This window comes from Tenrec ecaudatus, chromosome 13 (genome assembly GCF_050624435.1).
Source record: "Tenrec ecaudatus isolate mTenEca1 chromosome 13, mTenEca1.hap1, whole genome shotgun sequence".
NCBI lineage: Eukaryota > Metazoa > Chordata > Mammalia > Afrosoricida > Tenrecidae > Tenrec > Tenrec ecaudatus.
This window is the reverse complement of record NC_134542.1, coordinates 103689452-103716635: the sequence shown is the minus strand read 5'-3', so window position 1 is coordinate 103716635 and position 27184 is coordinate 103689452. Positions and strand designations below refer to the sequence as shown.

Below are 27184 nucleotides of genomic sequence, written 5' to 3'. Positions count from 1 at the left end.
GGAGGACTCAGCGCTGCCAAGAGCGTCCGTGATGGTCGGGCTGAATCCGGCCAGGAGTCGGTGCGGGGAGCAGACACTAACACGGTCGCCAGCGGCCTCTCAAGGTGACCCTCTCTCCTCCCTGCCTTGGCAGGTCCTCCAGAAGCTGGGCAAGGCGGATGAGACGAAGGATGAGCAGTTTGAGCAGTGTGTCCAGAACTTCAACAAGCAGCTGGTGAGTATGGGCAGCCGCTGGCCGTCAGGGCTTTGTGGAAAGGGGTGTGCTGCTCGGTGGGTGAAGAAGCAGCCAGCTTCGTGGAGCCGGGAGCCTTGGGGAGGCAGGGGGTGAGTTCCAGCCAGCAAGACCATGGGAACATTCCCGGGAAAGGGCGGTGGCATGAAAAGAGACATGGGGTAGCTGAGAGAACATGGGAAAGGGGTAGGGGAGGGTGGCAGTGGGGGGAGCAGGGGAGAGGCTGTGGCCGGCCACGGGAAAGCTTGGTATCAGGCAAAGGGGTCTGTCGAAGCTTCAGGCGAGGAGAGTGGCCCCACGGCGGTGGGAAGTCTGGGTTTAGTGTGAGCACCCCATAAGCACAGCTGTGTCTGACGAGGAGGAGGCTCAAGGCGGGCCACTTGGGACGTTCTCTGGACACCAACGTAAGGCAGACCTACTGTCGTCATTTCTCTTTTATAGAAGAAGCAGTGGTGACTTAGAGAAGTTGGGTAATTTCCTCAGCACCATCCAGCCTAGCGAGTGGATTCAATCCCATCCTTCCAGGTTCTGGAAGGGATTTTAATCAGGGTACTGTGACCAAGGCGAGGGGCCGGGACAGACGGCCTGCCTTACGCTGGCAGCCTGGGGCCTTGATTAGCTACAAGGCAGGATTTCTAAATCAGAAGACTCTGAACGTACTGCACAGGCTGCCTCTGAAACCTTTCTCCACTGAGATCCGCTAAGTCCTGAATAAGCTTCTTTGGTGGTGGTGTGTGAACCCAGAGGAAGTGGGGTGAGATGACGGAAGGCCAAGGTTTCAGGAACTGAGGGGTGGCTGGTCCTCTGGCTTGGGGGCTTCTGGAGGCTGTTAGGGAATGATGGGAAGTGATGGGGAGCACTTAGGGAGTGACGGGGAGCGAGGTCAGAGGAGGGTGTGAGCAGGGACAGGGAGTGAGTGTTTCTAAGCTCTGTTTGGAACTGGCAGTGGTGGCTCAGGCTGGGGGCTGGGTGAGGCCCAGGCCTCACTGTACTCTGTCCATGTCGGAGGCTTCCGAGAGCATTCAAGATGTCTGCATTGGTGCTTGATTGAAACTTGGGGGCAGAGTCTTCTCTGGTAAACCCCGAGAGCCCGCATGCCAGAGGTTGGGATGCATTCGGGGAAGGGGCTAGGGACATGCTTGAAAAAGTCACAGGGAGGCCGCAACAGGGTGGTGTTAGTCCTGGGAGGGTTGTGCCCTATGCCCTCTTCCATGGCAGAGCTGGGAGAGCTGGCCAGTGTGGGCAGTGGCCCCAGAATCTTAGCCTGACCCCAACCAATTCTGCAAGGAACCTCCAGAGCTGTTTCTCAGATGACAAAGTCCTGTGTGGGGAGCCAGGGACCAGTTTGGAAGCCAACACATAACATCTGGAAGCAGCTGGTGGGGAGGGTGGGGTGTGCAGGGTGTGGGAGGTCCTGGTGGGGAAGGAAGGCCAACAGAAATGTAGCCCAGGGAGCTGGGGCTCTGGACTGGCCCTGCACATCTGGCCTGCCTGCTGGCTCACAGGGCAGCCTTGTCTGAGGCACAAGGGATCCTGGTACAGCGTGGGCCCGAGGGAACCCAGCCATCCCCCACCCCCACCCAACCACCACGGGATTCCTCTTTGGTACAAAGCACTGGCAGGATCTGGGCGGGGGTGATGAGAGAGAGGAGTAGAGAAGACTTGTGTGGTGGATACTAGGCAGGGAGAGAAGCTGAGCGTGACGGCAGGTGCCCTGAGATGAATACAATCACATTTTGTCAGGAATCTGCATCTCAACCAACAAAACGCTTAATGATCCTACCTTGTGGGCAGCCAGCTCTCGAGTGGGACATATGTCCTCACATCCCATCCTTGCAGGTCCCCCATGAGGGGGGCTTCGGAGAGGCTGGGATGCTTGTGGTTTGCACGTCCCTGATCCTGTCACTTAGGAACAGCCTAATTGTGACAATGTGTGCAGCAGCTGGGCACGCACACGTCCATGAGATGGAGTACATTTTTGAAGTTTGGCCATCACGCTCACTGTCCTCTTCCAAGTCATTCTGCAGCCATGCACCTGCCCTCAAAGCCTCTCATGCCCTTACCCCCACTCTTTGTTAGCCACTAATAATCTTGGCTCTCCATATGTGAGACTGTGCCATCTTTGTCCCCTCGAGGCTGGCTGATTGGGCTGGACCTGCCTGTTCCAGTTCTCTCCATGTTGTGTCATGCACTGAGACCTCCTTTCTCGCCCCTTTGGCCTTGGAAAAGCTAGTGCAGATGAGACAGGTGCTGAAGAGGAACCAGCTGGTGGCTCTGAACCACCGGCTCAAGGCTCTGTTGAACACCTAGACTGTCAATGGTGACAAATAAAAGGTCTTCTTTTGCGGGGCAGTGGTGGGGAAGACTAACTTTCTCTTTATGAGTAGATCCCATTGTATGTCCCTGTGCTCCGCACCGTGTTTATCTTTGGATGTTTAGACGGATCCTGCCTTTTGGCCCTTCTGAAAAGTGCTACAGTGATAGAGGTGTCCTGGCTTCCATTTGTCTTCTTGCTTCCACGTCTGGATAAATACCTAGGCCTGGGACTCCTGCGTTCTGGTTCTTTGTTCCACCTTTTGAAAAACTAAAACAAAACGCCAGTCAGCTCTTCTTCCTGGTGGCTGTACCAATTTACATTCCCACCAGCAGTGGGTGAGACGTACCGTGTCTCCACATCCTCTCCAACATCTTGTTCTCCGGTTTCTATTACTGCCCGTCTACTGGGAATGACGTGGATCTACTGGTTGCGCGGATAAACAGACCTCAAGCTTTGATGTTCTTAAGAATGATGTGTGCCCAGGGCCGTGTACTTTACTCCGGGAAATTTAAGGGATTTCTCTGAGAATTTTTTAGTCTCCATACCCCACCCCACCCCACCCCACTTTTTCCTTTTTAAACTTTTTATGACACAGTATCTTATGTGTTGACCTTAACCCCTCTTCACAAACCCTATCCAATGCCATGCGGAAGCACCCGGTATGGTCACTAGGCAGGGACCATCTTCTTGTGGGGCAGCAATGAATGAGTAACCCCAGGAGGCTGGCTCCCTGGGCAAGGGGGTGCTTGCCTCTGTTCCCCTGCCCTTTGCCAAGAGCGCAGTGAGGCTCACGTTTGAGGACAGAGGGGACACCTGTGTCTTTTAGGCACCGGCGCCAGATCTGACCAGGCACTTTCTGACAGCTCATCTTTCTAGGCTCCCAGTGACCTTGTGAGGTATACCTTGAGGACGCCAACCTCCAGAATCGTTAGGAGAGCGAGCAGCCTGAGCTTGGCCATTGCGGGGAGGAGTGGGGGAGCTTAGGGGGGGCCAAGCAGCCAGAAGGACAGGGTCTGGGGCGGGGTGAGCCGCTCAGCCTGACCGTGTCCTCCTCCTTCCTGCTGTAGACTGAGGGTTCCCGGCTGCAGAAGGACCTCCGTACTTACCTGACCTCGGTCAAAGGTAAGGGTCAGACAGGGTTCTGGAGCAGAGCTGATGGGCCCTGCCCAACTCAGAGCTGAAGCCCACAGGGCTGGAAGGCGGCATCAAGGCCAGGTCTGTGCAAGATAGACAAGGGGGTGCACTGCATCCCCCTTCCCCGGGCCTCCTGGGGTGGGTGATGGAGAAAGGGCGGCTCCCTGCGTCAGCACCCCCAGCCCTGGCTGCAGCGCCATCTCTCTCTGCTCCCAGCCATGCACGAGGCTTCCAAGAAGCTGAACGAGTGTCTGCAGGAGGTGTACGAGCCTGAGTGGCCTGGCAGGGACGAGGCGAGCAAGATCGCCGAGGTGCGTGGACAGAGGTGCAGAGCCTCCTCCCAGAGCTCTCTCTAGGCCCTTCTCTCCCTCCCCCGCCTCCCTGAACTCTTGACACGTTCCCGAAACCCAGGGCATTTGGCTTGGCTGTTGCAAGCATTAATCGAAGGGCTGGCATGTCTCTCATTTATGTGTTGGGTCTCATGACTTGCAAAATGCCCCCTACCCCGACCCTAGATCCTAGCTACCCATGTGAATTGCTACGCCATTTTACAGGAATGGTGAGGCATCAGGAAGGGGCAGGGGCTGATGACGCCTAGGTCTCCACTGCTGCCTCCCGGCCCCTGGGGGTGACGGTACCCTAGGGGCCACACTCACTGCTCCTGGCTCTTTCAGAACAATGACCTCCTCTGGTTGGATTACCACCAGAAGCTGGTGGACCAGGCGCTCCTGACCATGGACACTTACCTGGGCCAGTTCCCTGACATCAAGGTGAGAGAGGCCTTTCTTGGTGGCCGTTCTGCTTCGGGCTTATAGCTGGTATGAAGAAAGATGGAGAGGGAGAGAAAGACTGAGGGGCGCTACCCAAGGGTGGCCCAGGGACTAAGGTACCCCGAGGGCAGGTTCCTCTGCTGGGCTGGCATTTCATTCTTCCTAGGGGGCATTCCTGAGGATGCCAGCCCTGCTGGTGATCCGAGCCTTCCTGCGCTGGGAGCTTCGGGTCCTTTCTCTTTGGGTAGCAGGCCTGTGGGAGGAAACTCTATGGTGTTTGGTATGCACACATGGTGTGTATGGGGGGGGGTTATAATGTGTACGGTGTGTATTATGTATGTTTGTGGTGTGGGTATGCGTCTGTGTGTTGTGGGATGGCTGTGACCAGATGTGTCAGGTCCGAGGACTCGCTGTGCTGCGTGTGCTACAGGAGAACCCTAGGATGGCGTGTGTCACTTCTTACCTGGTGACACCTCTCTGTGGTGTACTTGTGTGGGTTGTGTGTTCAGGAAGCCAGCTGGTTGACCTTGCTCAACTCGCAGCCCAGCTACTTGTAGAAGTTGTCCATGTGCCAGGCCACCGGCTGATGAGTAGGATCACAGAGGCTACATCCCGGGGCAGAGGGTCTGGAGCTTTAGGGTCCTCTCCACAAGGCCTCGTATCCTAACCGTGAAGATGCCCAGTAGGGAGACTGAGATGCCCGAGGGGACAGGGAAGAGAGTGTGGGTGCAATGGGGTCTTTCAGGCCCTGAGGGCAGGCGGAGGAGCCTTGTTTCCCTCACTGACAAATGAGTTTGTGTCCCATGGAAACAGTTTGCCTTCCTTGGGTGAGATCCTAAGCACCCCAAGAGTTCAGGCAACAGGGGAGCGTACATGCCTGAAGCGGTTCTGCTGCTGTGGGCTCCTCAGACTTACCGATAGCGCCCTCAGCATGGCTCAGGTGCTCTGGGTCCAACCTGGGGGCCAGGATGTATTCAGCCCCCTCCCCTGTGTGTACCCTCAGTCTCGCATTGCTAAGAGAGGGCGGAAGCTGGTGGACTATGACAGCGCCCGGCACCATTACGAGTCCCTCCAGACCGCCAAGAAGAAGGATGAAGCCAAAATTGCCAAGGTAAACTGGGGCGCTGGACTGCCTGGGAACATCAGAATTCGGGTGCCAGGGCTGAGGGCGGATTGTCCAACTTACCTCTCTGGTCCGCTTAGCATTTGCACATTAGATCTCCTGGTGCCTGGATAGTGGACCTGCGGGAATGACCAGCCCCGTTCACAAAGACGGGGCTACTGGCCCAAGATCAATAGCCTGGGAGGGGAAATACCAATGTGAATATGGGTTCTGGGTGGTGCTGGGACCCCGGGTTGGGGAGCGAGAGGGCCCACCCATGGTATTGCGTTGTCCTCTGGCCCTTCTGTTCCTCTGCCCATTCCCGTCCACTTTCCAGAATGAACTCAGGCCTGGCTTGGGTTTGGATAGAATGGTACCCATTCCACCGGAGATAGTCCAAATGCAATCACGTCATGGGTCTCTGATATGACTCCACCTCACATGGCTCTGGGGCAGAACCGTCCTTAACGAACCCTGCGACCCTGCTAATTATTCTCAGTTTGCCTTTGTAGGTTGGAGTTTACCATGGCCCCTACATCCCCCCACCCCCACCCCAATAGTCACCCTGTTAATTCTCTGAGCCTCCTGGGCCACCTAACAGGAGGTGTCTTGCTTGTCAATTACTGCATTGGGATATTTGCATTTCATGTTTAATATCAATGTCTCTGTTTCTTTCTCCCCATCTCCCTCCTGTCTCTCTACCCTCCTTTGCCTTGATCTCCCCACCACCTGCTCTCAGCCTGTCTCGCTGCTTGAGAAAGCTGCCCCCCAGTGGTGCCAAGGCAAACTACAGGCTCATCTCGTAGCTCAAACTAACCTGCTCCGAAATCAGGTGACGCTGGCTTCTAATCTTGCATGTGCTGACTCCGTTGGGTCTGTTGTCTGCCCTCTGTACCGAGTGTGTCCAAAGACTCGTGTTTCCTTCCTTGACCTAGAGGTGGGTTCAGCCCCTCCCTTTGGATGGGTGCTTGGGCTCGATCTGAACCTGTGTCCAAGGAGTTGCAGCAGGTCCTTCCTGAAGGCAAAGGTGTAAAAGAGAGAGACGCTGAGGGGCTCTGGCTAACTGGGGATGGGGTCCGGGCTCTGCTCGGCACTGTTTTGGTGGAACTTCTGGGATCCCTCCATGAGATACCAGTCTCCCAGAAACACAGGATAGCTTTGAGTCATCTCTCCCCCAGGAGGGCCCCTGAGGGCCGAGGTGGGAGAGTACAAGGCTCTTGGCCTGACAAATATTGTCCTTTAGCCTTGTAAGAACTCCTGAATTCCCACATGAGACATGTGGGCCCAGGGTGGGCCAAGTCTCTTGCCCAGTTTCACAGGGCTGGTTAATAGCAGGGCTTGGGGTCATGTTACATGAGTGCCCTCCCCCCCATTATTATTCTAGCTCCTGGCCCCTGCCACAGTCAGCCAGACTCTCTATGACCCTGGAATCTACTGGTGGTGGTGGTGGAGTTGGGGGGATTGTCAGGATGACCTTCAGTTTGCTGGGAGGATGAGCCATGAGGAGACCTATCTGGGGGTTCTTAGAGGGCACGGGCTCTGTGCCAAAGTAGTGGGGTGCTGCTTTCTGGAGGCGTTTCTTCATTAATAACTCCAAGTGGTCCTACCTCCCTGGCCGCCATTCTGAACGCTTCTGAGGCCCTGCCCTTGAAGCCAGCCAGGTTCTGGATCTGCATGATGTGGAATATGCTTTCCTCCCCCCGGAGGGCCTCACTCGGGTTTCAGAGGAGCAGAGACGTAGTCGGACTGACTTGAGCCCCATTCCTGTTCTACATGGGGGGTGGGGGGAGCAGTGACCAGAGTCGGGCAGGTTGGCTTTTTCTGAGCAGCGGCCCCGCTTTTCTGGGCTGCCTCTCTGCGGAATCGTCTGCCCTGCACAGATTGAGTAGAGCAAGCTCTGGGCTGGGTATGGACTGGAAGTTCCACCTCTTCCCTCACTTGCTGCTGATTTCTTCTAGGCCACAGCTCCGGGCTGCCTAGGAGGCACTGAGCTGTTGACAGCTTCACCCCGACTGCAGGGGGACTTGGGGTCTCTGGGCTCTTGGGGAGTTGGTTTGGGGCCGAGGGGGGCGGTGAGCTTTGCTAGGCCTCATTCCTCCTCTGCCTCTGAAGGTGGAGGAAGAATGAGGGGCTGGAGACTGGCATGGGTGTCGCCTGGCTCAGAGACTAGACTGCTGTCTGGAGAAGGCGTAGCGCCCCCAAAGCAAATGAGAGGTTTAGCATCATTTTCCCAGAATGGGTTGAGCAAGGCTCCAGACGACGTGGCCGGGTAGGGAGAGGGTGGATCTGCTGTGGTAGGCTCCCTGGGCTGAGGGCGGTTGGGCACCATGAAGAAGAGCCCTCCTCACCCTGGGCTTGGAGCAGCGGCAGCAGCTCAGATGGGGCACCACCATGGATGCTGGGCTGCAGATGGTTTGCTAACTTGGTTTTCTCAACGGGATCCACTTTCTCTTTGAGCAGCTCCTCCGCAGGCCTCTGCCTCTCCCGAACACCCGCCTGGAAGCCATAAGGCCTCGGGGCTAACCCCGGACCGCATCCACCCGGAAGCTGGGTCTGGCCGAGCTTGGGGTGCCTGAGAGGTGTGATTGGGCTTTCGGGAGACAGTGCGTCTTCTTGAGGGGATGCTCCCAGGAGCGGGTCCTGCCTCAGGGGCGCCGCCCGTCTCCGGAAGTCTGCTTGCTCAGCTCCTGTGGCCTTTCTGGTGGGGGAACAAGCTGGTTTCGGGTTTGCTTACCCTTCCCCTCCCAGTGCAGTGCAGCCACAGTCTTGCCAAGGCCTCCCAGGTGGCAGACAGTTCTCCCCTCACTCTCTGTCCACCCCCTTGCCATGTGTCCAAGTGTTTCTGGAAAGAGCTGCGCTGTGAGGAACCAGAGACGCAGGCCCTGGCTTCCGGGAGCTCTGAAGGGGAGCTGGAGCTCATGCGACCGACCATGTGGCCTGCCGAGCTGCTTGCCCCTGGAGCTGCGATGGCCCATTTTGCTCGCCATTCTCAGGCTCCTTGGTTCAAGGAATTAGGACAGTATTTGTGGGATGGTGGCTGCCGCAGGCAGAAAGATGGAGCCCCCACGCTGGGCTGCCTCAGCTCTGCCAGGGGCTGGTGGAGCGGGCTGGTCCCGGAAAGAGGTGGAGTTTGCCCAAGACTGAGCAATCAAGGCAGGGCAGGGAGACAGTCCTGTGCTGCCTGTGAGGGCCATGTGTTGTGTCCATTCCACCAAGCCCCATTAGCAGCCAGCCCTCTTTGGCAGGCCCTGGGGTCCCTCGAGAACTAGGGAATGGGTGGTCTGGGCTGGTCAGGTCAGGCCACAGGGACAGGCTGAAGGAATCAAATCCCCAGCACAGGCCAAGGTTCCTCCAGGGTCCTGGGCTCTTATCCTTCCCAAGAGGTCAAGGCATGCATGTTCAGACAGATCTCTTTGTCCTTGAGAAAAATGCAATGCCAAGGGGTCCCTGCTCTTTCTAGCAAGTTTGCGCCACTAGTTACTCCAGCTGAGAATGCATCCTTTCCTCCAGCCTCGGCCCAGGCCTGGGGCCCCGGGGCCCGGGGCCCGGAGCCGGAAGGAGCAGGGGTGGGGAGGCTGGAGGAATCAAGTCAAGGGCTAGTGGCAAATAGGCTGTGGGGCCAGCTGCCTGCCTTTGTCCAAAGCCAGCCCTGCCCTGGCCCGAGAAGATGAAGCTGAGACTGCTGGCAGGAAGTTTGCTTCCTACAGGGCAGGCACAGCACGTTCCCGGGCTATAACTCAACCCCCGAGGCCAGGTCGGCTCCCTGAGTCACCATTTCCCCTGCTCCAGGACTGAGCTCACAGCACCCCTTCTCTGGCCCTGGTCTGTGCTCAGTCCCGAGAGGGGCACCTACCTACTGCCCACACACACCTGCTAACTGGCTCTGGGATGATGGCTGGGCCCAGGGCCTGGCTGGATGAGCACAGGAGGGGAGGACGTAGGCCGGAACCTGGGAGGGCTTGTCTCATGCCAGCAGAGGCATTGGGAGTGGTCTTAGCAGCCTCCCCAGCAGCCCAGGCCCCAAGCCCAGCCCTGTGCCCCCACCTCTCGACTGCCTTTCAAGATGCACCCAAGTTGCTGCCTCTGGCGCCAGTCTAGAAGTTAACCGGGTCCCAGAGAGAGGGGCCCTGACAGGGGTAGAGTCTGGGAAGAGCTGTGTGGCTCCTAGGAAAGAGATGCTGGCCAATAAACGGAGAGGAACTCTCGAGAGGGGGCCACGAAGAACAGCAGCTCAGAATGCTGTGCAGCCTGAGGGGGCGCCGAGAGTTAAGTGGCACATAGCCGCACACCCGGATCTGGGGCCTGCCTGGGCCTCCTCCTTGTTCCCCAGCCTCCTGGGCCTTTGTCTAGCTAGTGCCGTCTCCCTCCTAACCACCTGGGCTTCCCTTTTGGAGAACATGCTCCAGGGGATTGCACACAGGGGTCCCGGGCATCCTGGGTGTTCATGTGCCGTGCAGCCCGTGTATGCCCTCCAGAGCCCTGGTCCCAGAAGACTGCACCTCGACAGGGGTGCAGTCCTGGGGGCAGACTGGGCTGGCCTGCGCAGAGCAGAGGCCTTGCAGAAGGGAATGACCGTCCCTGACCCACAGGCCGAGGAGGAGCTCATCAAAGCCCAGAAGGTGTTCGAGGAGATGAACGTGGACCTGCAGGAGGAGTTGCCATCCCTGTGGAATAGGTGAGGGCTGGAGGGGAGAGCCAGGCCGCCCTCGCAGCCGGGTTAGGGGGGACCCAGAGTGCCTGCTGGTTTGGGCACCCACAGGGCCCTCAGAGTCTGAGTGTCCCAGCTGTGTCTGGGGGGAAGGGAGGGTGTGTGAGGCTCTCTGAGGGGGCCGTGTGACTCTCAGGGATGGGCCAGCTTGGCCTGGGTGAGCTCCTTACCCCTCTCCCGTCTCTCCTCTGTAGCCGCGTGGGCTTCTACGTCAACACGTTTCAGAGCATCGCGGGCCTGGAGGAGAACTTCCACAAGGAGATGACTAAGGTAGGCCTTGGCAGTGGCCCCTGTGGGCCTCTGGGCCTCCAGCTCCTGTCCACTCTGACCCAGGGTCTAAGGCTGGGAGCATGGGTGTGCAGGCTGTGTCCAACTCAGCCCTCTGCCCTTCCTAGTCATCGTTGCAGGCAGACTGTGTTCTGAGGGACCTTGAGCCAAGGAGCACAGAGCCAGAAAGCCGTGACAGCCTCCCAGCTTGTTCTAAGCAAACTCGTAGGGTTTCTCCATTTTCGCTTGTCCTCCCAAGTTCCCTGGGAGGTTGGCCCAGGCCTCTTCCATCTGCTATGGAACCTGCTATATATGAAGGCTCTGATTAGCTGAAATTCCTACGCTGCACAATTTTCACGGTAACTTGCCCGTCATTTAAATGAGGAAGTCTGCTCGGGCCGCTGGCAGTTCCCTCTTATATGCAGAAGCAGGGTCTGAGGCCAGACGAACGAACGGAGCGGGTGGTGATGTTTGGGCTAGAGACCAAGGGTGGGAGGGGCAAAGCCGATCCGAGGGCTCCCCGTCTCGCCACCCACCTCGTAAGCCTGCCCTTGCTCCCCCTCCTTCCCTTCCAAGATTCCAGACAACTTATGGGCAGTTGAGGAAAGAAACAGAAGGGTATTATTAGAAGGAAGTATTTATGCAAACGTAGTTCATGTCACAAGGCCTGGTGCTTATAAATAGGAATATTCTGGGCTGAGCTGCTTGTTGGCCAAGGCAAAGAGGGAACTCTCCGTAGCGAGTGTCATTTCCACTCGGCACAAACCGTCCTCCATTCGCTGTGCTTTGGCTACAACTGCTAGCGCTGTGGCGAGGTCTGAAAACGCCGCTGCAAAGCAGCCAACCAACTAACCAACCAACTCACTGCCCTGGAGTCGGTGCCGACACAGAGCCACCCTCTAGCCCAGGGTAGAAGTGCCCCCGGGAGTTTCCAGACTGTAACTCTTTATGGGAGCAGAAAGCCCCATCTTTCTCCCGAAGAGCTGCTGCCAAACAGCAGTTAGGGTTAACAACAAGTCTTTGAAAATATGCTCCCCCCCTTAATTTGCAAACAGTACAGGCTCAAGGTGGCCTTTTAGGAACTAACCAAGTAGAGAAAACAGGAGGAGAGATGGTCTCTAGAAACAATCGCTGTTACTCAGAGCCTATTTTACTGGTTGTTGTTTTTCCCCCCTCTGCGGCTTGTGGGTTTGGGGTACTGTGCCCAGTTTGTTCCTGGTGGGGGGCAGAGGTGCAGGGATGATGGATGGGGTGGGAAAGAAACAGGGGTGTTATTGGGGATATGAGGCAGTCTATGGCCCCACACGCCCCCCACCTTCTACTGTCGCCCCCTGCAGCTCAACCAGAACCTCAACGATGTGCTGGTCAGCCTGGAGAAGCAGCACGGGAGCAGCACCTTCACCGTGAAGCCCCAGCCCAGGTGGGTGGGCAAGGGGACTGGCAGCCACAGGGGATGAGGCTGCGCATGCCTTATCTCGCAATCTGCTAGCGTCTGGAGGCCTGGGACCTTTCTGTCTGGCTCTCTGTGCTCCGGGGGTCACTGTCCTTCTACATCCCTGGCTCTTGGCTGTGTTCCCTCCTGCGAGGATCCCTCCATGCCTTGGCTCTGCAGGTCACCTGGGCCTGTGGGCCTTGTGCTCTCATTGGTGGAGCAGGAGCAGTAAAGGTGGGGTGGAGATTCATGGTCAGCGTTGCAGGTGGGAGGCACTCACAGGCATCGTACCTTCCAGAAAGTAAGCTTTTTCTCACAGGGAGGTGGTTCCACCTCTTGCTCTTCTGGCTTATGGAAGAACTTCGGTCTCATGTCAGCATTCCGCACACCTGTGAAAATTCCTTTGTTTCTGTCTCCTAGCCCCTACCCAGCACCTAGGAGAGCCCTGTTTCCTGAGGGTAAACCTGAGTAGGGTGGGGTAAGGTGAATACCTTGTTCCTCTCTGGCTGTGGGTCATGAGGAATAATAGCAATCGGGAGTTTCCCGTGCTCCTAGCTCTGTGTGTGTGTGTGTGTGTGTGTGTGTGTGTGTGTGTGTCTCCCCACATGCTCTTATATGTATGTGAATATGAGTTTGTTGTCCCAGTGTGTGGAGAACAATAATGAACTTGGATTTCCTCAGCTAAGTCAGCTTCTTGGATGTTTGGGGGTGCTGGAAGGGGAAAGAGGCGATCTCTTAGGACTAAGAAAACATTCAACAATTGTTGCCATCCCCCCTTTCCTCCCCCTCAAACGAAATATGTGGGGCTGAGAGGGCCCAGCAACACAGTGCCAGGGAGTGGGTTCCCAAGGTCAGTGCTCCCCTGAGATAACCCTGCCCAGCTTGGGTTAGGAGTGAGGTAAGGAGGATGGTGAGCGAGCTACCGCTGTTCTGCCTAGGTGGGCTGTCAGGGGGTCTGGTCCCATCCACGGCAGCTTCTTAGGCTCAGTCTCTCCTGGGAATGCATCTCGGATCTGAGAGAAAGAGTAGAAGTCGAGGCTCCTAGCCGGGCTCAGGGATCAAATATTGAGCAGACACCCAGCTCACACCTGGCTGACTCCTCACCCAGGTCTCCTTGCTAGTTAGCCTTCCCTCCTTCCTGGTATGCAGCCAGCAAACTCCTGACAGCTGCAACTGTCGGGCCATTCCTCATTGGGCCACGTTCTGACTTGGGACATGCCCTCTCCTCCCTGTCCCAGGTAGCCCAGGGCAGCTGTGGCTGGACTGCGCCCACTGGCTTCCTTGCAGGTGGAGGGCAGGGCAGACTCCGGCAGGTGGGAGGCCCTGGCTCCCTCGCCTTACTCTGCACAGAAAGGTGGCTGGTGGGGGAAAGGGACACCCAGCCCCCCCACCCTGACGTTTCCCTACAATAAAGGCCTCCACACCCCACCCCTCCCACAGAAAGAAAACTAAACTCTTCTCCAGGCTCCGCAGGAAGAAGAACAGGTACCGGCGGCGAGCGCTGCCTTGCGGTGGCTCAGCATCACCTGTGCATGTCCCTAACGCCCTGCCCTGAAGGCACCACTAACTGCAACCCCCTGTGTGTGCAGCCGTGCGGGGCAGGGCCGTGGCGGAGGGCGGCCCGGGGCTGCTGTGCCCGGTGTGTGGTGTGCGCTGCGAGGACAGGCCCGGGCAGGTACTGCTGGGTGGGAGTGAGGCAGCAGCAGGACACAGTCTGAGCAAATACCTTATGTGCCGACGGCGTGTCCCCGAGGAAGGAAGCCTGACAAGGGGCTGGAGCAAAGAGACATGATGATAGCGTGCCTGAAGATGATGTCTGTGTTCCTGTGTATTACATATATCTATCATGAACGCACCCATAAGAGATCAACAGAGACCCCACGATGTTCCCCACATATCTGCTCCCAGCTCTTGTCCTCCCATCCCAGCAGGGAACCTGATTACTGACTTCTTTCTTATTGCTTTTATACTGAATTCCCCCCACCCCCACCCCCAACACCACGGTAGCTGGTAGCTGCGTGTGGCCGGAGTGCGGCTGAAATGCAGTTAGTGTAACGAGCGAGCTTGATTTCGAGAGTGATTTCCATGCAGACAGCTCGCAGTCCCCTGTGGTGAGCGGCTCCTGTGATGGACACTGCTGTTCTAGAACTTCCTTGCACAAGTGTGCCTAGCTTGTCCTACTTACTTTTGACACTGCCAGGCACGCCTCTGGCCCTTGTTATGGGCACTGTGGGGCCAGTGGGGGACTTTTCCACTGGACCCCTTCCATGGGCCACAGCAGGTGCTGCTGGCTTTGTTGGAGGCCCCGCCTTTTCAGGAAGGCATGGGAGTGGGGAGGTGCAGGGAGGCAGAGAAACCGTGGGTGCTGTGGGCGGACAGGTTGGGGAGCTGTCACAGTGAGGGCAGAGGGACTCTGCGTGTGAGCACGGGAGGGGGGGTTGATGCTGACCCTGCGTTGGGTTGTGCTGGGACATGGGCAGGACACCCTGTGGGAGGTGTCTATGAGAGCTCATTGTTTTCTGGGATAGCTGGCTTCTGGCGCATCTAAGCGGGGTGCTGTGGGGCCCTGTGTGGAGACTGGGCCCTTGGTCATCTTTCCCTGGGGTGGGGTCCTTCGGCCTCTAGCTCTGTGTTCTGTCATGTGCTGTCACTGTCCAAGGCAGGACCTTCCTGAGGACTTGTGGAGTCTCACACCATGCCCCTTCATTTCCCTCTACTCATGCACACAGCACACACACAACTTCATGTGTGGCTACGTAGGTATGCTGTCAACACACATGTGTATTTACAACTCCACCCATGGCCACATGAGGTGCACAGCTCACATACATGTGCACTCAACTTCACATGCAGACACACGGGCAATGCCCAGGCACACAGGGTACACACTCAACATGTGACTATACAGCTTTACACATGGGCACACAATCACCTATGCATGCATATTCATGCCTAGGACCATGAAGTACACACTTATGCACGTGGGTACACAATTTTAAATGTGGACACCGATTTAATTCATGAGCACGCACAGAATTTCGTATGTGCACACACTGACATGTTTACACACATGGCTGCTGTGCATCCATAGGTGTATATACACGTGATGTAGCTATACATACACATGTTACACACGAGCACCCGTATACGTGTGTATATAACCGAACTGCTGTGGAGTCGGTTCCAACTCATAGTTACCCTGTACGACAGGGTAGGCTTGCCTTGAGGGTAATCTTTAAGGAGCAGCTACCTCATCCCGGGGCATGGCTGGTGGGTTCGGACTGTTGAACTTCCAGTTAGCAGCCCAATGTCCAGCCCACTTAACCCCTCCCTATATCATCCCACCCGACCCCCCCAAAAAAATAGGCTTATCCAAGTATCCAATGCTATACACACATCTGTGTACACATAGCTATTGTCTCCCCGTGAGTACGTGTCCACGCGCACACGCCTTCATGAGCGTACCTACGTGTTTGCAGCTCCCCTCTACTGCAGCCTCGGCATCACGCCGCTCTGTGTTCTTGCCCTCCTAGTGACAATGTCCCGGCCAAAGGGAACAAGAGCCCTTCACCTCCACCAGATGGCTCCCCTGCCACCACCCCTGAGATCAGAGTCAACCATGAGCCAGAGCAGGCTGGCGTGGCTGCGCCTGGGGCCGCCCTCTCCAAGTCCCCATCTCAGGTAGGTATGATGTCTCAGCAGCCCGTCTGCTCCTCTTCCTTGTCCCCCCACCTTGCTGTAACTTTCCCTGCCTCTCTGTCCTGGCCTGGGTCTAAGCAAGTTTGGAACCAGAGGTTGTACATAGCAGGGGCTAGAGCCAGGGCTGGGCTGAACCTTTGTCTCCCCCTCGGGCCTGCTAGCGCAGGCCCACCTCAGTGGCTCTGGTCCCCTCTAAGGGGCACCTGTGACTGTCTCCTCTCAACTCCCCCCATACATACATCCCCACACTGTCCCACTATGACACCCTGCCCTCCCCTCCCTCCCAGGTCACTAACCAATTAATTCTGTCTTCATCTTCCTCTTTTTCCTAACAGAGAGAGGCTCTGGGCCCTTAGTCCCCAGAGCATCCAGGCTCTAGAGGTGGCTGCCTCTTCTGCATCCTCATCTCTTACTTGCAGGAGCTGACGAAGGGACCCCAGCCTGATGCCATGCAGGGCCTCCTTTAAAGGAGGGCAGAAGGACTCAGGCAGGGAGTGCGAGGTGGCTGGGCCATGGGCAGGTGCCCTGAGCCCTGGGTCGACCTCATTAGAGGAGCCCTGCCTACATCAGCCCCTCCCCAAACTAGGCTAACTTAGGGTCTGCTCTGAGAAGGCCCCGGGCATCCGCCATTCTCCCTGCTTAGAGCCCGGGTATGGGCTTCCAGAGCCGCTGCCTTGCTGCTCTGATTGGCGGCTGGCTGTGGCCCAGAGCTGCCCCGCGCACAACCCTTCCTCTGTGGGCACTGGGTGACTCTTCACAGCCACCCACCTCGCAGAGCCGACGCTATTGTCACCTGTCACACCTGCTGGTGGTATGCCTTCTCCCTGCCCTGCTGCCCCAGATAACCGAGCCCAGGCTCCTCTCGGGGCAGGGGCGGGGGGACGCAAGAAGCCACCGGCGCTGAGCTGGCCACAGAGGAGCAGGCAGGGTCTCTAAGAAGAGGGGGGAAGGTGCAGGGAGAGGCCTGAGTCTGGGCTGGGCCTCAGCTCAGAGTTTCTGTCCCAGCTTCTTGCTCTGGGAGTGGGCACCAAGACACGGTGTGGCCCGTAGATGGGGCCAGCTCCTGCCCCCACCTCACCCCTCACCCTGCCCTGCCATGCCTTCTCTTCTCTGTCCCCCTCTTTTCCGTCTCTTTCCCCCCACGGCCCTGCTCTTCTCTGCAGTGTTTCCTGGTCCCCTGCCCCATCGCCTTCTTGGTGGCATTGTGGTCCTGGTGTTTGACTCCTCGGCTGCCTGGGTGGAGCTGAGGCCCAGTTGTGACTAATCATGACTTTGTCTCTGTGTGCCCCTCACCTGCTGCCAACCCCCAGCTCCGGAGAGGCCCGCCGGTCCCTCCTCCTCCCAAACACACCCCGTGCAAGGAGATGAAGCAGGAGCAGATTCTCAGTCTGTTTGACGACACGTTTGTCCCTGAGATCAGCGTGACCACCCCCTCCCAGGTCAGCCGCAGCCACTGCGGCTCAGCCCCTTCCTCTTGCTTGCTCAGAATGCGCACGGCCTCGCCCTCCACCCCACTCTCTGCCTGTCCTGAGGGCCTGGATACGTCAAGACGGTCGCGACCCTGCCTTGCGCTCATCCATCCTTCCAGCCAGCCATCCATTTCTGAGCATGTCCTGCGGTGGGCACAGCGGGCCAGTGTCCACCCGACCCTCTTGGGAGCCGGGCAGGCGAAGGATGGCCCCACAGTGTGGCGGGGGATTGTGAGAACACAGGAACTGGGGGAAGCAAGGGGAGGCTCCCGGAAGTGGTAGGAAAGCAGAAAGAGCATGCTGTAGACAGCGCACAGAGCCCGTGTGTAGGCCTGCAGGGGCAAGAGGCGGAATGTGGGGTGTTGTGGTAGTGGGGTGGCTGATTAGTGAGAGGCAGCAGCAGGACTCCAGGTGGAGGACCTCTGTGTCCTACCCAGGGCCCTGGGCCGCAGCTCCCAGAGCTGCTGACAACATCTTCAGTGGTGGCAGCCACAGAGTTGCCAATTGTGAATGCCCTTGGAAGGCATCTAAGGCCTATGCCACAGAGAGACAAGCAGAGGGCCCACGAAGGGGTCCTAGCGCTGGAGGTGGCGTCTCGCCGGCCAGCACTGGAATGGCTGCTAGACTCTCATTGTCTGATGGAGAGAAGAGGCAACTTGACCAGGCAGCCACAGCGAGGTGACTGCGAGACTGGACCTGCAGCCCTCACTGCTCCCTTCCGGCCCTGTGCAAGCCTCTCCTGTCTGTGGAGTTTGGACAGAGTCAGGGACGCAAGATCCCTTGAGAATCTGGGCCCTTGCCACCCCACAGGCTGCTCCGCATGAGCCAGGAGGTCTGCGGGGAGGGCCAGGCTCAGGCTGTCTGTGCGGAGGGAAGAGACACTGGGGAGCCAGCACCGTGGGCTCTGCTCAGAGAGGCCCCTTAAAGGCAGGACCACTAGGAGTGGGTGGGCAGGCAGAGTTCTGGACTCTGAGGTCTAGGAGGCTGCCTCTCTACGGTGGCAGAGGAAGAGTAGGATGGGGTGGGGTCCCCTCCGAGGCCACTTGCTGCAGTCGTCCCCCCTCAGCCAGCGCCCTCTGCTGATAGGAGTTGCTCGCAAACTCAACCTATCTGACTGAGCGTCTGTTTAACTGCCCTCTGGGAGGGGAGCAACCTGGAACTACAGGTGCACCTCTCCATGTGGCAGCCAAGTGTGCCGCAGAGACGGACAGGGCCATGTGAATGGACACACACACACACCCCTGCATGTTCACAAGTCCCCCTGGCTGCCCCCTGCCCTCTCAGGGCCCTGGGTTTCTGCCTTGTCATGATGTGCAATGCATGGGGTGGGCTCATCCCTCATGGCGGTGCTGCTGGACCCGTGAGTCGCCCTGTGTTGCTTTCTGGTGGGCGGTCCTCTTCCTTGGACCAACGCCCCGTCCTGTCACAGCCTGACTGGGAATGGCAGTCTGGGCTTGGGCACTTCTCCTGGGAAAGCACAGTCAGAGACAGAGGCAGGATCATGGGCAGCCTAGCAAGAGAATCTGGCTGTGCCTGCAGCGTGATGCCCTGAGTGTATATGCCCCCAGAGTCAGCTGGCCATGGGGGCAGAGCAGCAACCTGCTCAGACTCACTGGACAGACCTTGGGAAAAGCTAGTTCTAGGGAGCCAGGCTGGGGCAAGGGCTTGAGGACTGCGCTCTCCTGGCTCAGGGAAATGTATCCCCTCCCCCCGGGCTCCTGGACCTCCATGGCTCAGCACAGCAGAGGACCTTATGCCTTACTTCCTGGAGCATAGCCCTTGGGGAATCTGCTCACCCACCGCCCCTTCAATGGGATGCCTTGGGTGGCAGGGGTCAAGGCTGGGTGCTTGTCACTACAGAGGGTGAGGGGAAGAGCCTGAGGACAAACCGGTCTCTCTCCTGTTGGACCTGGCCAAGGTTCCTTCTGGAAGGCTAATGTTAAGCAGCCCTCCTCCTTGGAAGGCCTTCTGGGCTGCTACCATCCTCTGCCAGTCCCCAGTCCTGGACAGAGCCTGCCACAAGGGGTGTCTGGGAAAGACCCTTTCTCGGAGGACTGTTTGGGGTCGTCCCACAGTGAGTGTCTCCCAGCATGGCCAGGGCTACCACGGTAGAACCTCCTGACCTCGGAATGCGAATAGCGGAGAAGAGGTTGGGTAGGGGCGGTGCTCTCTTGTGCTTTGGGGACAGGTGCTGGGTAGTTCGGAAGCTCCTGGTATTTGGGATCAGTGGTCTGAAGACAAGCCCTTGGGCCACGTGGGCTGGCTCAGCACTTGCTTCTGAAGCTGGCTGGGAGTGTGCCTCACCTGAGGGCGCCCTGTGTCTCCGAGAGCCCCCATCTCAGGGTCCTTCCCAACCAGCTTGCTGCTTTGGGGCTGCATCATGGAGGTGGGGGCCTGGAAGTAGATTCAAGGCAGACATGGGGCACCACCTTGCATGGGTGGGGCATTGGGTCCAGAGGGGTGACTGCCCCAGGAGCACGCTAGAGGGGGGTATCTAGAGCGCTCCAGGTGATATCACAAGGAGGCTGGGAGCCTGTGCAAGCTGTGTGGCCATCTGCAGTGCCCCTCTGTGTGTGCGTGTGTGTATTGTACTTGTGCCTGCACACTCCGGGGCTGGGATCCGTATCTGTGTACTTGTCCCCTAGTGTGCCCAGCTTCTGTCACTAACTGCCTTCCTCCTCTGCCAATTGCTGCCAAGTTTGAGGCCCTGGGGCCCTTTTCGGAGCAGGCCAGCCTGCTGGATCTGGACTTTGACTCCCACCCACCTGTGGCAAGCCCTGGGAAAGCACCCACACCCTCTGGTCAGGTTGGTCTGGGCCCCTTGACCTCAGGCCCTCCTGGCCTTCTGGAACTCGAGTCTGCCTGTCGGCCATGCAGGCCCGGCCGGGCTGGGGGTTTCCCGGTTCCCCGAGTACCTGAACACTTCCTCCTGTTTGTGGCCACGGAGCAGGAAAGAAGTGAGGAACTGAAGTCTCCTGGGGCCCGGGCAGGGGGCACTGCAGGATTCAGGAGGGGACTTACAAAAATGTTGCTCTTTCTGGTTGGGCCTCTGAACATGCCAATCTATGGCACTCACAACTCCGGTCTTGCAGGATCCTGGGAGGTGTGCAGAACGTGGCCAGGGGGTGACTTCAGAGCCTGGTCTCTGGGGCAGGGGGGAGGAGACTGCTTGCCTGCCTCCTCTCATCTCTAACCTCTGTACTAACTGTCCTTTTTCCCCATGCTGCTCTGCTCAGCCAATCCCTTGGGACCTCTGGGAGGTAAGCCTGTGTTTGCTTGCTGTGAGAAAGGACCACCTGCCTGCCCCTCCTCCACTAGCCCACTCCTAGAGGCATGGTCATGTGACACACACAGAGCCTCTCGGGCTTATGCCCACACCAAGGGCAGCAATCTCCTGTAGCTGCCCTGCGGCCCTCCTGCATGGAGAACCCCATGGGAGGGTCCCATGCCCTGGCTAGAGGAGAGAAAGGGCACCCACGGTGAAGCCTACAGTGTCAGGCCTGTGAGCCTGGTCATCCAGAGGCATGCGAGTGGGTCAAGCCTTAGAAGAGAGAAGGATTCTGGGTAAAGGGCTTTGTGTCAGCTGGCATCAGGGACTGGTGCGAAGGGCCTAGGGGAAGCAGGGAAGGCAGGGTGAGGTGAGATGCCCCTTGGGAGCAGGACTGACCTGGCGGATGGCAGAGCCGGTACATGCAGGGCGGTGGCGACCTCTGACAACTCAGGAAATGGAGGTGCAAGAAAAGGTCACGTATTTCCTCGGATGGAGCCTGGTGGCTTAGTCTGTGGTCTCCGGCCAGGCCCCTGGAGTGACACCTGGGTGGGCCATCCCCAAGCCCATGGGGGCTGCTGGGCTCTGGAGGCTTAATGCCAAGTTGCTCTGAATCTTGGGGCTACAGGAAGACCATCCTTCCAGAAGGAGCTGTCTCTCCCCCGGAGAACTCAGGCTTAAATACAGGGACAACGGAGCCCACCCTGGTCACCGCTCCGCTTGTGGGCATGGAGGGCTGAGACCGCTCGGCACCAGATCAGAAGTGTGCCTGTCAGCAGGGGCACCTCCCTCTCAATCATGTTTCCCGGGGGGGTGTGGCAGCAGGGACATCGGGGCAGAGATTGCAGTGGGGGCTGGCTGCTCATAGCAACCATGCTCTGTTGTCCTGTGGTGGTGGGACAGAGGAGGCCAGCGGGGAGGTTTCCCCACGGGATCACAGCCGCTTTAGACAAGGCCTCTTGACCCTGCTGCCACCCCCATGGTCCTCCCCAGCACTGGGTCATTCCAGATTTGACTGTCTTCTCTGTCTCATGACCCTGCCCTCCACTTTCCCTGGCCTTCCCCGCCCCCTTCCCGCCCTCTCCTTATGGCCATCTGTAGCCCACAGAGAGTCCTGGGGGCGAGCTGCCTTCCGGGGAGCCCAGCACAGGCAAGGACACCTTTGCTGTGTCCTGGCCCAGCCAGACACCTGAGCCAAGGTCTGCTCAAGTAAGTGCCTGCCCACCCCCTCTGGCATGACCACAATCCCCAGGATCACGTACCATAGCAAAGAGCCCAGGGCATGGGCACACAATGGCCAGAGCCGTTATAGACCCCAGGGCCTTGAACTGGAGACTGCAGTAGAGCTTGCTTCTAAAGCCCGTGACCTTGAGTTCTGCGTAAGCTGCCTGGCACTTCTCCAGGGGCTGGGCCCAGATCAGCACTCCCTACCCCCATTCACCCTGAGGAGCATTGAGAGTGAGCACCTCCTGGTTGCTGTTGGCACCTTCCAGAAGGTCCTCATTTCTGTTGTTTCTCGGCTTTGTGAGCTGGACATAGCCCCCTTTGACAAAGGCTCGGAAAGTTGATCGAGTAACTCCGCCTGAGGTTCTACACCTTATAAGCAAGTGGGTGTTGCCCCAGACCAGCCTGACACTGTCCAGGGTGGTCCACCCTTTACCACACCTTCCTCAGAGCTAGATTAGGGCTCTTGCGGGGCATGTGCTGCCATTATGGAGTGTGGCCCAGAGATGGGCAGGGTGGAGTGAATGGGAGGAGGCTGGGCTTGCGGTCTTGAGCTTCCAGGCCAGAGCCTTCTGAGAGGGGCATCTTGAACCCTGCATCAGTCCCTCTGGGGGGCCGCCAGCACCTTTTCTCCAGCTGCTCCTCTGTGCCGGGGTCCGATTTTCTGGATGAGGCAGACCGCCAATGGCAACTAGGGCACTCCAGAGCTGCCCTCTTGTGGCCTGACTTTGTGTCCTGGTAGCAGTGTCTGGGCAGGGTCTGACCTGCCTGGCATTTATGTTGTAGCCAGGAGAGGCCATGGAGGGGACTGGTGGGACGGAACCTGCGACGGAAGCCCAGGATCCCAAGGAGACAGCGACAAGTGAAGCCGCCTCCGTAAGACTCCAGGGCTCGTCCTGTGTTGCCCCTGTCCGCCTGTCTGCTTGGGGTGCTCATGTGGTGCCTGTGCTGCTCTGTCCCCGCCCTGCTCTGGCACCTGGAAGCAGGATGCTCTGCCATTAGGCACAGTCCTCTGCCTCTCCTGACCAGCCCTCATCCCCTGTCCCCGGCCTTGTCCTCCTGTCCCTAGAGCTCCCTGCCGGCTGTGGTGGTAGAGACCTTCTCAGCCACTGTGAATGGCGCCGTGGAGGGCAGCGGTGGGGTTGGGCGCTTGGACCTGCCTCCTGGATTCATGTTCAAGGCAAGTGGGCCCTGGGAGACCGGTGGCCCTGGGGGAGGTGGTGTGATGGGCTCCGGCACACAGCTCCTCACAGCCCAGGTGGTACAGGAGCCCTGGGTCTGTGGCCTCAGGGCCCCTCCTCGCCACCCCCCTCCACTCCACACCCATTGCACCCCAAACATGGTGCATCGTGCAGGGCCAGGGGTGGGGACCCAAAAGAAGAACCTTTGAGGAACAGATGAGAGGAAGAGATAGAGATTCTACCCCTCTCCGGCTACCATCTACCCACACCTCTGCAGGTGCAGGCCCAGCATGATTACACAGCCACGGATACAGATGAGCTGCAGCTGAAGGCTGGCGACGTGGTCCTGGTGATCCCCTTCCAGAACCCAGAGGAGCAGGTGAGGGCTGCTAGCAGGCCAGCAGGGGGCAACCGAGGCCTGCAGACTTGGCTCTTTCCAAGGACTGGACTCCAGTTGACTTCTCTTCTTTGAAGGGAAAGCTTCCCAGCTCCCTGTGTACTTACATATCCCTCCCTGTCTGCTGCTCTGGACTTGGGATTGCCTGTCTGACTGCCTGCCTTTTACGGCTTTCTCTGTTTTCCTTTGTTCCACCAGCTCTTCATTTCAGGCCTGGCTAGAGTTTCTCTCTCTCTCTGTGGGTCCCATGCCTGAGCTTCTTTCTCTCCTGCCTCTGGCCACGTTGCCCAAGGCCTGCTTTCCTCTCAACGGGGCTTTGTCCACATGGCATCCTGTGGTCCCCCACAGTGAAGACAGGCCACCCAGGGGCCCCAGGGACTGCAAGTCATTTTCCTTTTGCCAAAGTTTCTCATCCATAGTAAGTCCCTTCAAAGGGCAGGCTCTCGCTGGGCACAGGCTGGCTCTGGGCATACTCTGAGAGCATGCAGAATCTGCTAGGGTTGCCCCTTCCTGCCAGGTCTGGATGTTGGGGCCAGGGGGGAGGGGGATCTTGTTTATGTAGCCACAGATCGTTGGCGAGCCGGTGGCAATTGTTGGTGAGGTGTGGCATCTTCACTTCTCTGAGTACCAGCTGAGCATGGCACAAGGGGCCTGCTTGGACTCGAGCTTCTTTCAGAGAATCCATTCTGCCATGAACTTTGTTGGTGTGAATTAGTTATCAGAACGAGGGTATGGGGATGTGTTTGAGTTGTGGGTAAAGGGTGAAAGGGTATTGGGCTGAGACTTGAGGGCCATGGGGGCGGGGCGGAAGGGTGGGGAGCCTGAGGACCACAGTTTCTTGAACATTTTGCAGAAACACCCAATTCGTGGGTGGGATTTCAAGAAGAGGACTCCTGGACCCAGGTCCACAGGGGAGTCATTCAGAGATGGGCGGGGAGGGCTCAGCTAGAACAGAACTAGTGGCTGTGACAGGGCAGGGAAGGATGGCGAGGCAATGCCTAGGACACAGATATGTCCCAAGCCCGGCTGGTCCAGCTCCTCTGAAGCCCAGCCTGGCCGCCCAGACCCGATGGGGCAGGGTGGGGAACGTGCCCACCCTCGGGCCATATAAGGTCTATGAAGTCATCAATGCCAGCCCACGTCATGCATCTCACCAAAGAGGCGTGTTCCAGCCATCACTAGGGGTGATTTCATGAAAGGGTGGACCAAATGTAGCCGGCTGATGTTTAAGTGGATACTTGTGTATGGCCCACCGATGATGCTCTAAAAACCCAAATGGCCATTGGCAGTAAAAGAAACGCCCCTGCCCCTGGTGCAGGGCAAGAGTTTATGACTCGTGTGGACTTCTGGGGGAGTAAGGGCTTGGGCACCAGACACACTTTAAAAATAAGTTTCGAAGCCAAGGCCAAGTTCACTCTGTTGGAAGACTTGATGCAGTAGCCTTGGGCCACTCTAGACACTGTAAACTCGTCAAAGCTCACAGCAGAACTTTCTGCTGTGGTTGATAGAAAGCTTGGGAGACCAGCTGCTTAGTCTTCAGGGGCTTGTCCTCCATGGCACAAAGCTCCTTGCTGTGTGGCAAGGGGATGGTTGAAGCAAAAGCAGGCCCACGTGGCCCTTGGGCTGCGAGGACCCAATCAGCTGGCTAATTGTAAAATAAGCTCCACCTGCCCCAGGCAGAGTGGCTTGGGCCCTGTGGGTCTGGTCTGGGTCTGTGCTCGTCCTTCAGGCAGGTGTGGTGGGCTCAGAGGAGATAAGCAGGTGGTTAGAAGGGAGCTGTCTTCCTAGCAGATCCCCAGGAAAGTGCATGTCCAGTGGGGCTGCATGGCCCTTGTGTCCCCATCCTCCACGACCTTGAGGTGACCTCAGTGCTTATCTCCCTCAGGATGAAGGCTGGCTGATGGGCATCAAGGAGAGCGACTGGAACCAGCACAAAGAGTTGGAGAAATGCCAGGGTGTCTTCCCTGAGAACTTTACCGAGCGGGTCCAGTGAGCCAGCCCATGTACTCTGGGCCAGCAAAGATCCACCTTTTCCCAAACAAAACAATGTGTGTTTCTTGTTTTGTTTTTTTTTCTTTGTTTTTGTTTTTAAACTTTGAAAAGCAGAGAGGGACTTGTGCGGAGAGTACAAAACTGAAGGGGGCTCACCCAAAGGTTAGGCTGCTTCCTGAGACCTGTGCAGCCATCCCGTCCCGTGGAGCTCACCAGCGTCCCCGAAGCTGCTGTGCTGTGTAACTGAGCTCCCTGTGCTGCAGCCGGGACACGGCCTGCATGTGTGCCCAGCTGGCTGCTCGGCACACAGGGCCAGGCCTGGGCATAGCGCTGGGCTGACCTGTGGGCTGTCCTGCTTGCCTGAAGCTTTGGTCGCACCCCTGGGCGCAGGCCCGCCTATCCTGGCAGCTGGTGTGCCGAGGCCCAGTCTGCCCCAGGGGCCATTGGGGCCTGATAGCAGCCCACCTGGCCTCGCCCTGCAAACGTCTGTGTGCTGTTTTAAATAAACCTTAGTGTTCAAAAGAAAATGAAGCAAACAGAAACAAACAACAACAACAAAGTGACAAAAACATTCAGAAAGTGCCTGCTTATCTTTATTCTCCCTCTTCTTTGGTCAGCTTTTGTACTGGGACACGTGGGGGCAGTGGGGGTGGTGGGGGGAGGTGACACAGGCTGGGTGTGAGAACTTGTAGGGGTTGCCAGGGATAGTACCTTTTCCTACAAGCAACTGCAGAGCTCTGCGTTGACCGAAGATCAAAGGGGCTGGGTTTCCAGAGAGAGAGGGCAGTGGAGCTGGTTGGAAAGAGGCTCCTTTGGCAGTAGGCCAGCTGCTTTGGAGCCTGTCTTGGTCCAGACCTGACCCCAAACGTTACTGCCCCAGCAACTTGCCGATGGCTGGATAGAATAGGACATGGGATGGGGAACGCCGGGGCGGAAATGAGAAACTGGAAGAGCCAACTGTGCCAAGAATGCACTGGGTGACGCCCGAGCTGAGAACTCCAAGAGTCCGAGGCCAGGACTTCTCTTTCACAGACATAAAAACTGAGGCCCAAGGAGGTGAAACAGGGACTGCAACGTGAGCAATTTGCTCCAAACACGTGGTGAATTCCTGTGTCTGGCAAGGCTTGTGGGCGGTTGCTCAGAGCACACACAGGCCCAGTGCGCCTTCTTCTTCTCTGCTACCCTTCCCACTACCACAGCCACGGTCGTGCAGCTCTAGGCTTTCCTTCCACCAGTGGACTCATGCCGGGCCGATCGGTGTGTGCAGCAGCTGGCCTGGATTGCAGCCAGAGCTGTGGGGCTGGGAAGTTGGCCTGGTCTCCGGGTGGGAGCAGTCTTTCTCTAGGGGAATCTGTACAAGCAAGTGAGTGGGCTTGTGTCAGAATCTCAGGTATTTTATGTATTTATTTTGTAGAAGCCACGGGCTTTGCTCTCGGGGGAAGGATCCTAGTGGCTCTAGTAATATACTCAAACCCCAAACCCACTGTCTTTGGGTTGACCCCCCCACTCATCATGACCCTATATAGCACCGGTTCTCAGCCTGTGGGTCGCCACCCCGTTGGGGGTCAAATGACCCTTTCACAGGCGTCTCCTGATTCACAACAGTAGCAAAAAGACAGTTATAAAGTAGCAACGAAAATAATGTGATGGTTGGGGGTCCCCCCACATGAGGAGCCCTGTGAAAGGGTCGCGGCACTAGGAAGGTTGAGAACCCCTGCTCTACGGGGTTTCCGAGGCTGTACATCTTTCCCGGAGCAGCTGGTGGGGTCACAGCGCTAACCTGGTGGGAAGGAAGTTCTCCCAGTTAGCAGTCCTGCCGAACAGCACCACGGATAATGGGCTTTGCTAACCGCGATGTCTGTGAGCAATAGAAATTACAACAGTGGGGCTGGCGAGCCCATTTCTAGCTGTGCCTACTTTGAAAGATGTATCTGTTCACTCACCCGTTCCTTCAGCATAGACATGAGTCCACATAGCTAATTGCTGAGGGGC

The 27184-nt window shown here is 57.7% G+C and overlaps 1 protein-coding gene across 6 annotated transcripts in view; it reads left to right on the top strand.

Annotated features, from left to right (window-relative positions):
• The window catches only part of BIN1 (bridging integrator 1), a 93185-nt gene extending 67414 nt beyond the window's left edge, over positions 1–25771 (top strand). The window contains exons 2-19 of one of the 6 annotated variants that reach the window (XM_075529913.1): positions 134–214; positions 3617–3671; positions 3900–3994; positions 4358–4453; positions 5457–5564; positions 6295–6387; positions 10145–10230; positions 10458–10533; positions 11868–11950; positions 15496–15643; positions 16972–17100; positions 19829–19936; positions 20367–20390; positions 21500–21607; positions 22409–22498; positions 22692–22802; positions 23081–23182; positions 25086–25771. In XM_075529913.1, the coding sequence (XP_075386028.1) occupies positions 134–214; positions 3617–3671; positions 3900–3994; positions 4358–4453; positions 5457–5564; positions 6295–6387; positions 10145–10230; positions 10458–10533; positions 11868–11950; positions 15496–15643; positions 16972–17100; positions 19829–19936; positions 20367–20390; positions 21500–21607; positions 22409–22498; positions 22692–22802; positions 23081–23182; positions 25086–25193 (1701 nt within the window). In that variant the 3' untranslated portion in view covers positions 25194–25771. The remainder of the gene's footprint in view (positions 1–133; positions 215–3616; positions 3672–3899; positions 3995–4357; positions 4454–5456; positions 5565–6294; positions 6388–10144; positions 10231–10457; positions 10534–11867; positions 11951–15495; positions 15644–16971; positions 17101–19828; positions 19937–20366; positions 20391–21499; positions 21608–22408; positions 22499–22691; positions 22803–23080; positions 23183–25085) is intronic. The other 5 variants (XM_075529915.1, XM_075529914.1, XM_075529916.1 and 2 more) reach the window with 5 other exon arrangements.
• The last annotated feature ends 1413 nt before the right edge of the window (positions 25772–27184 follow it).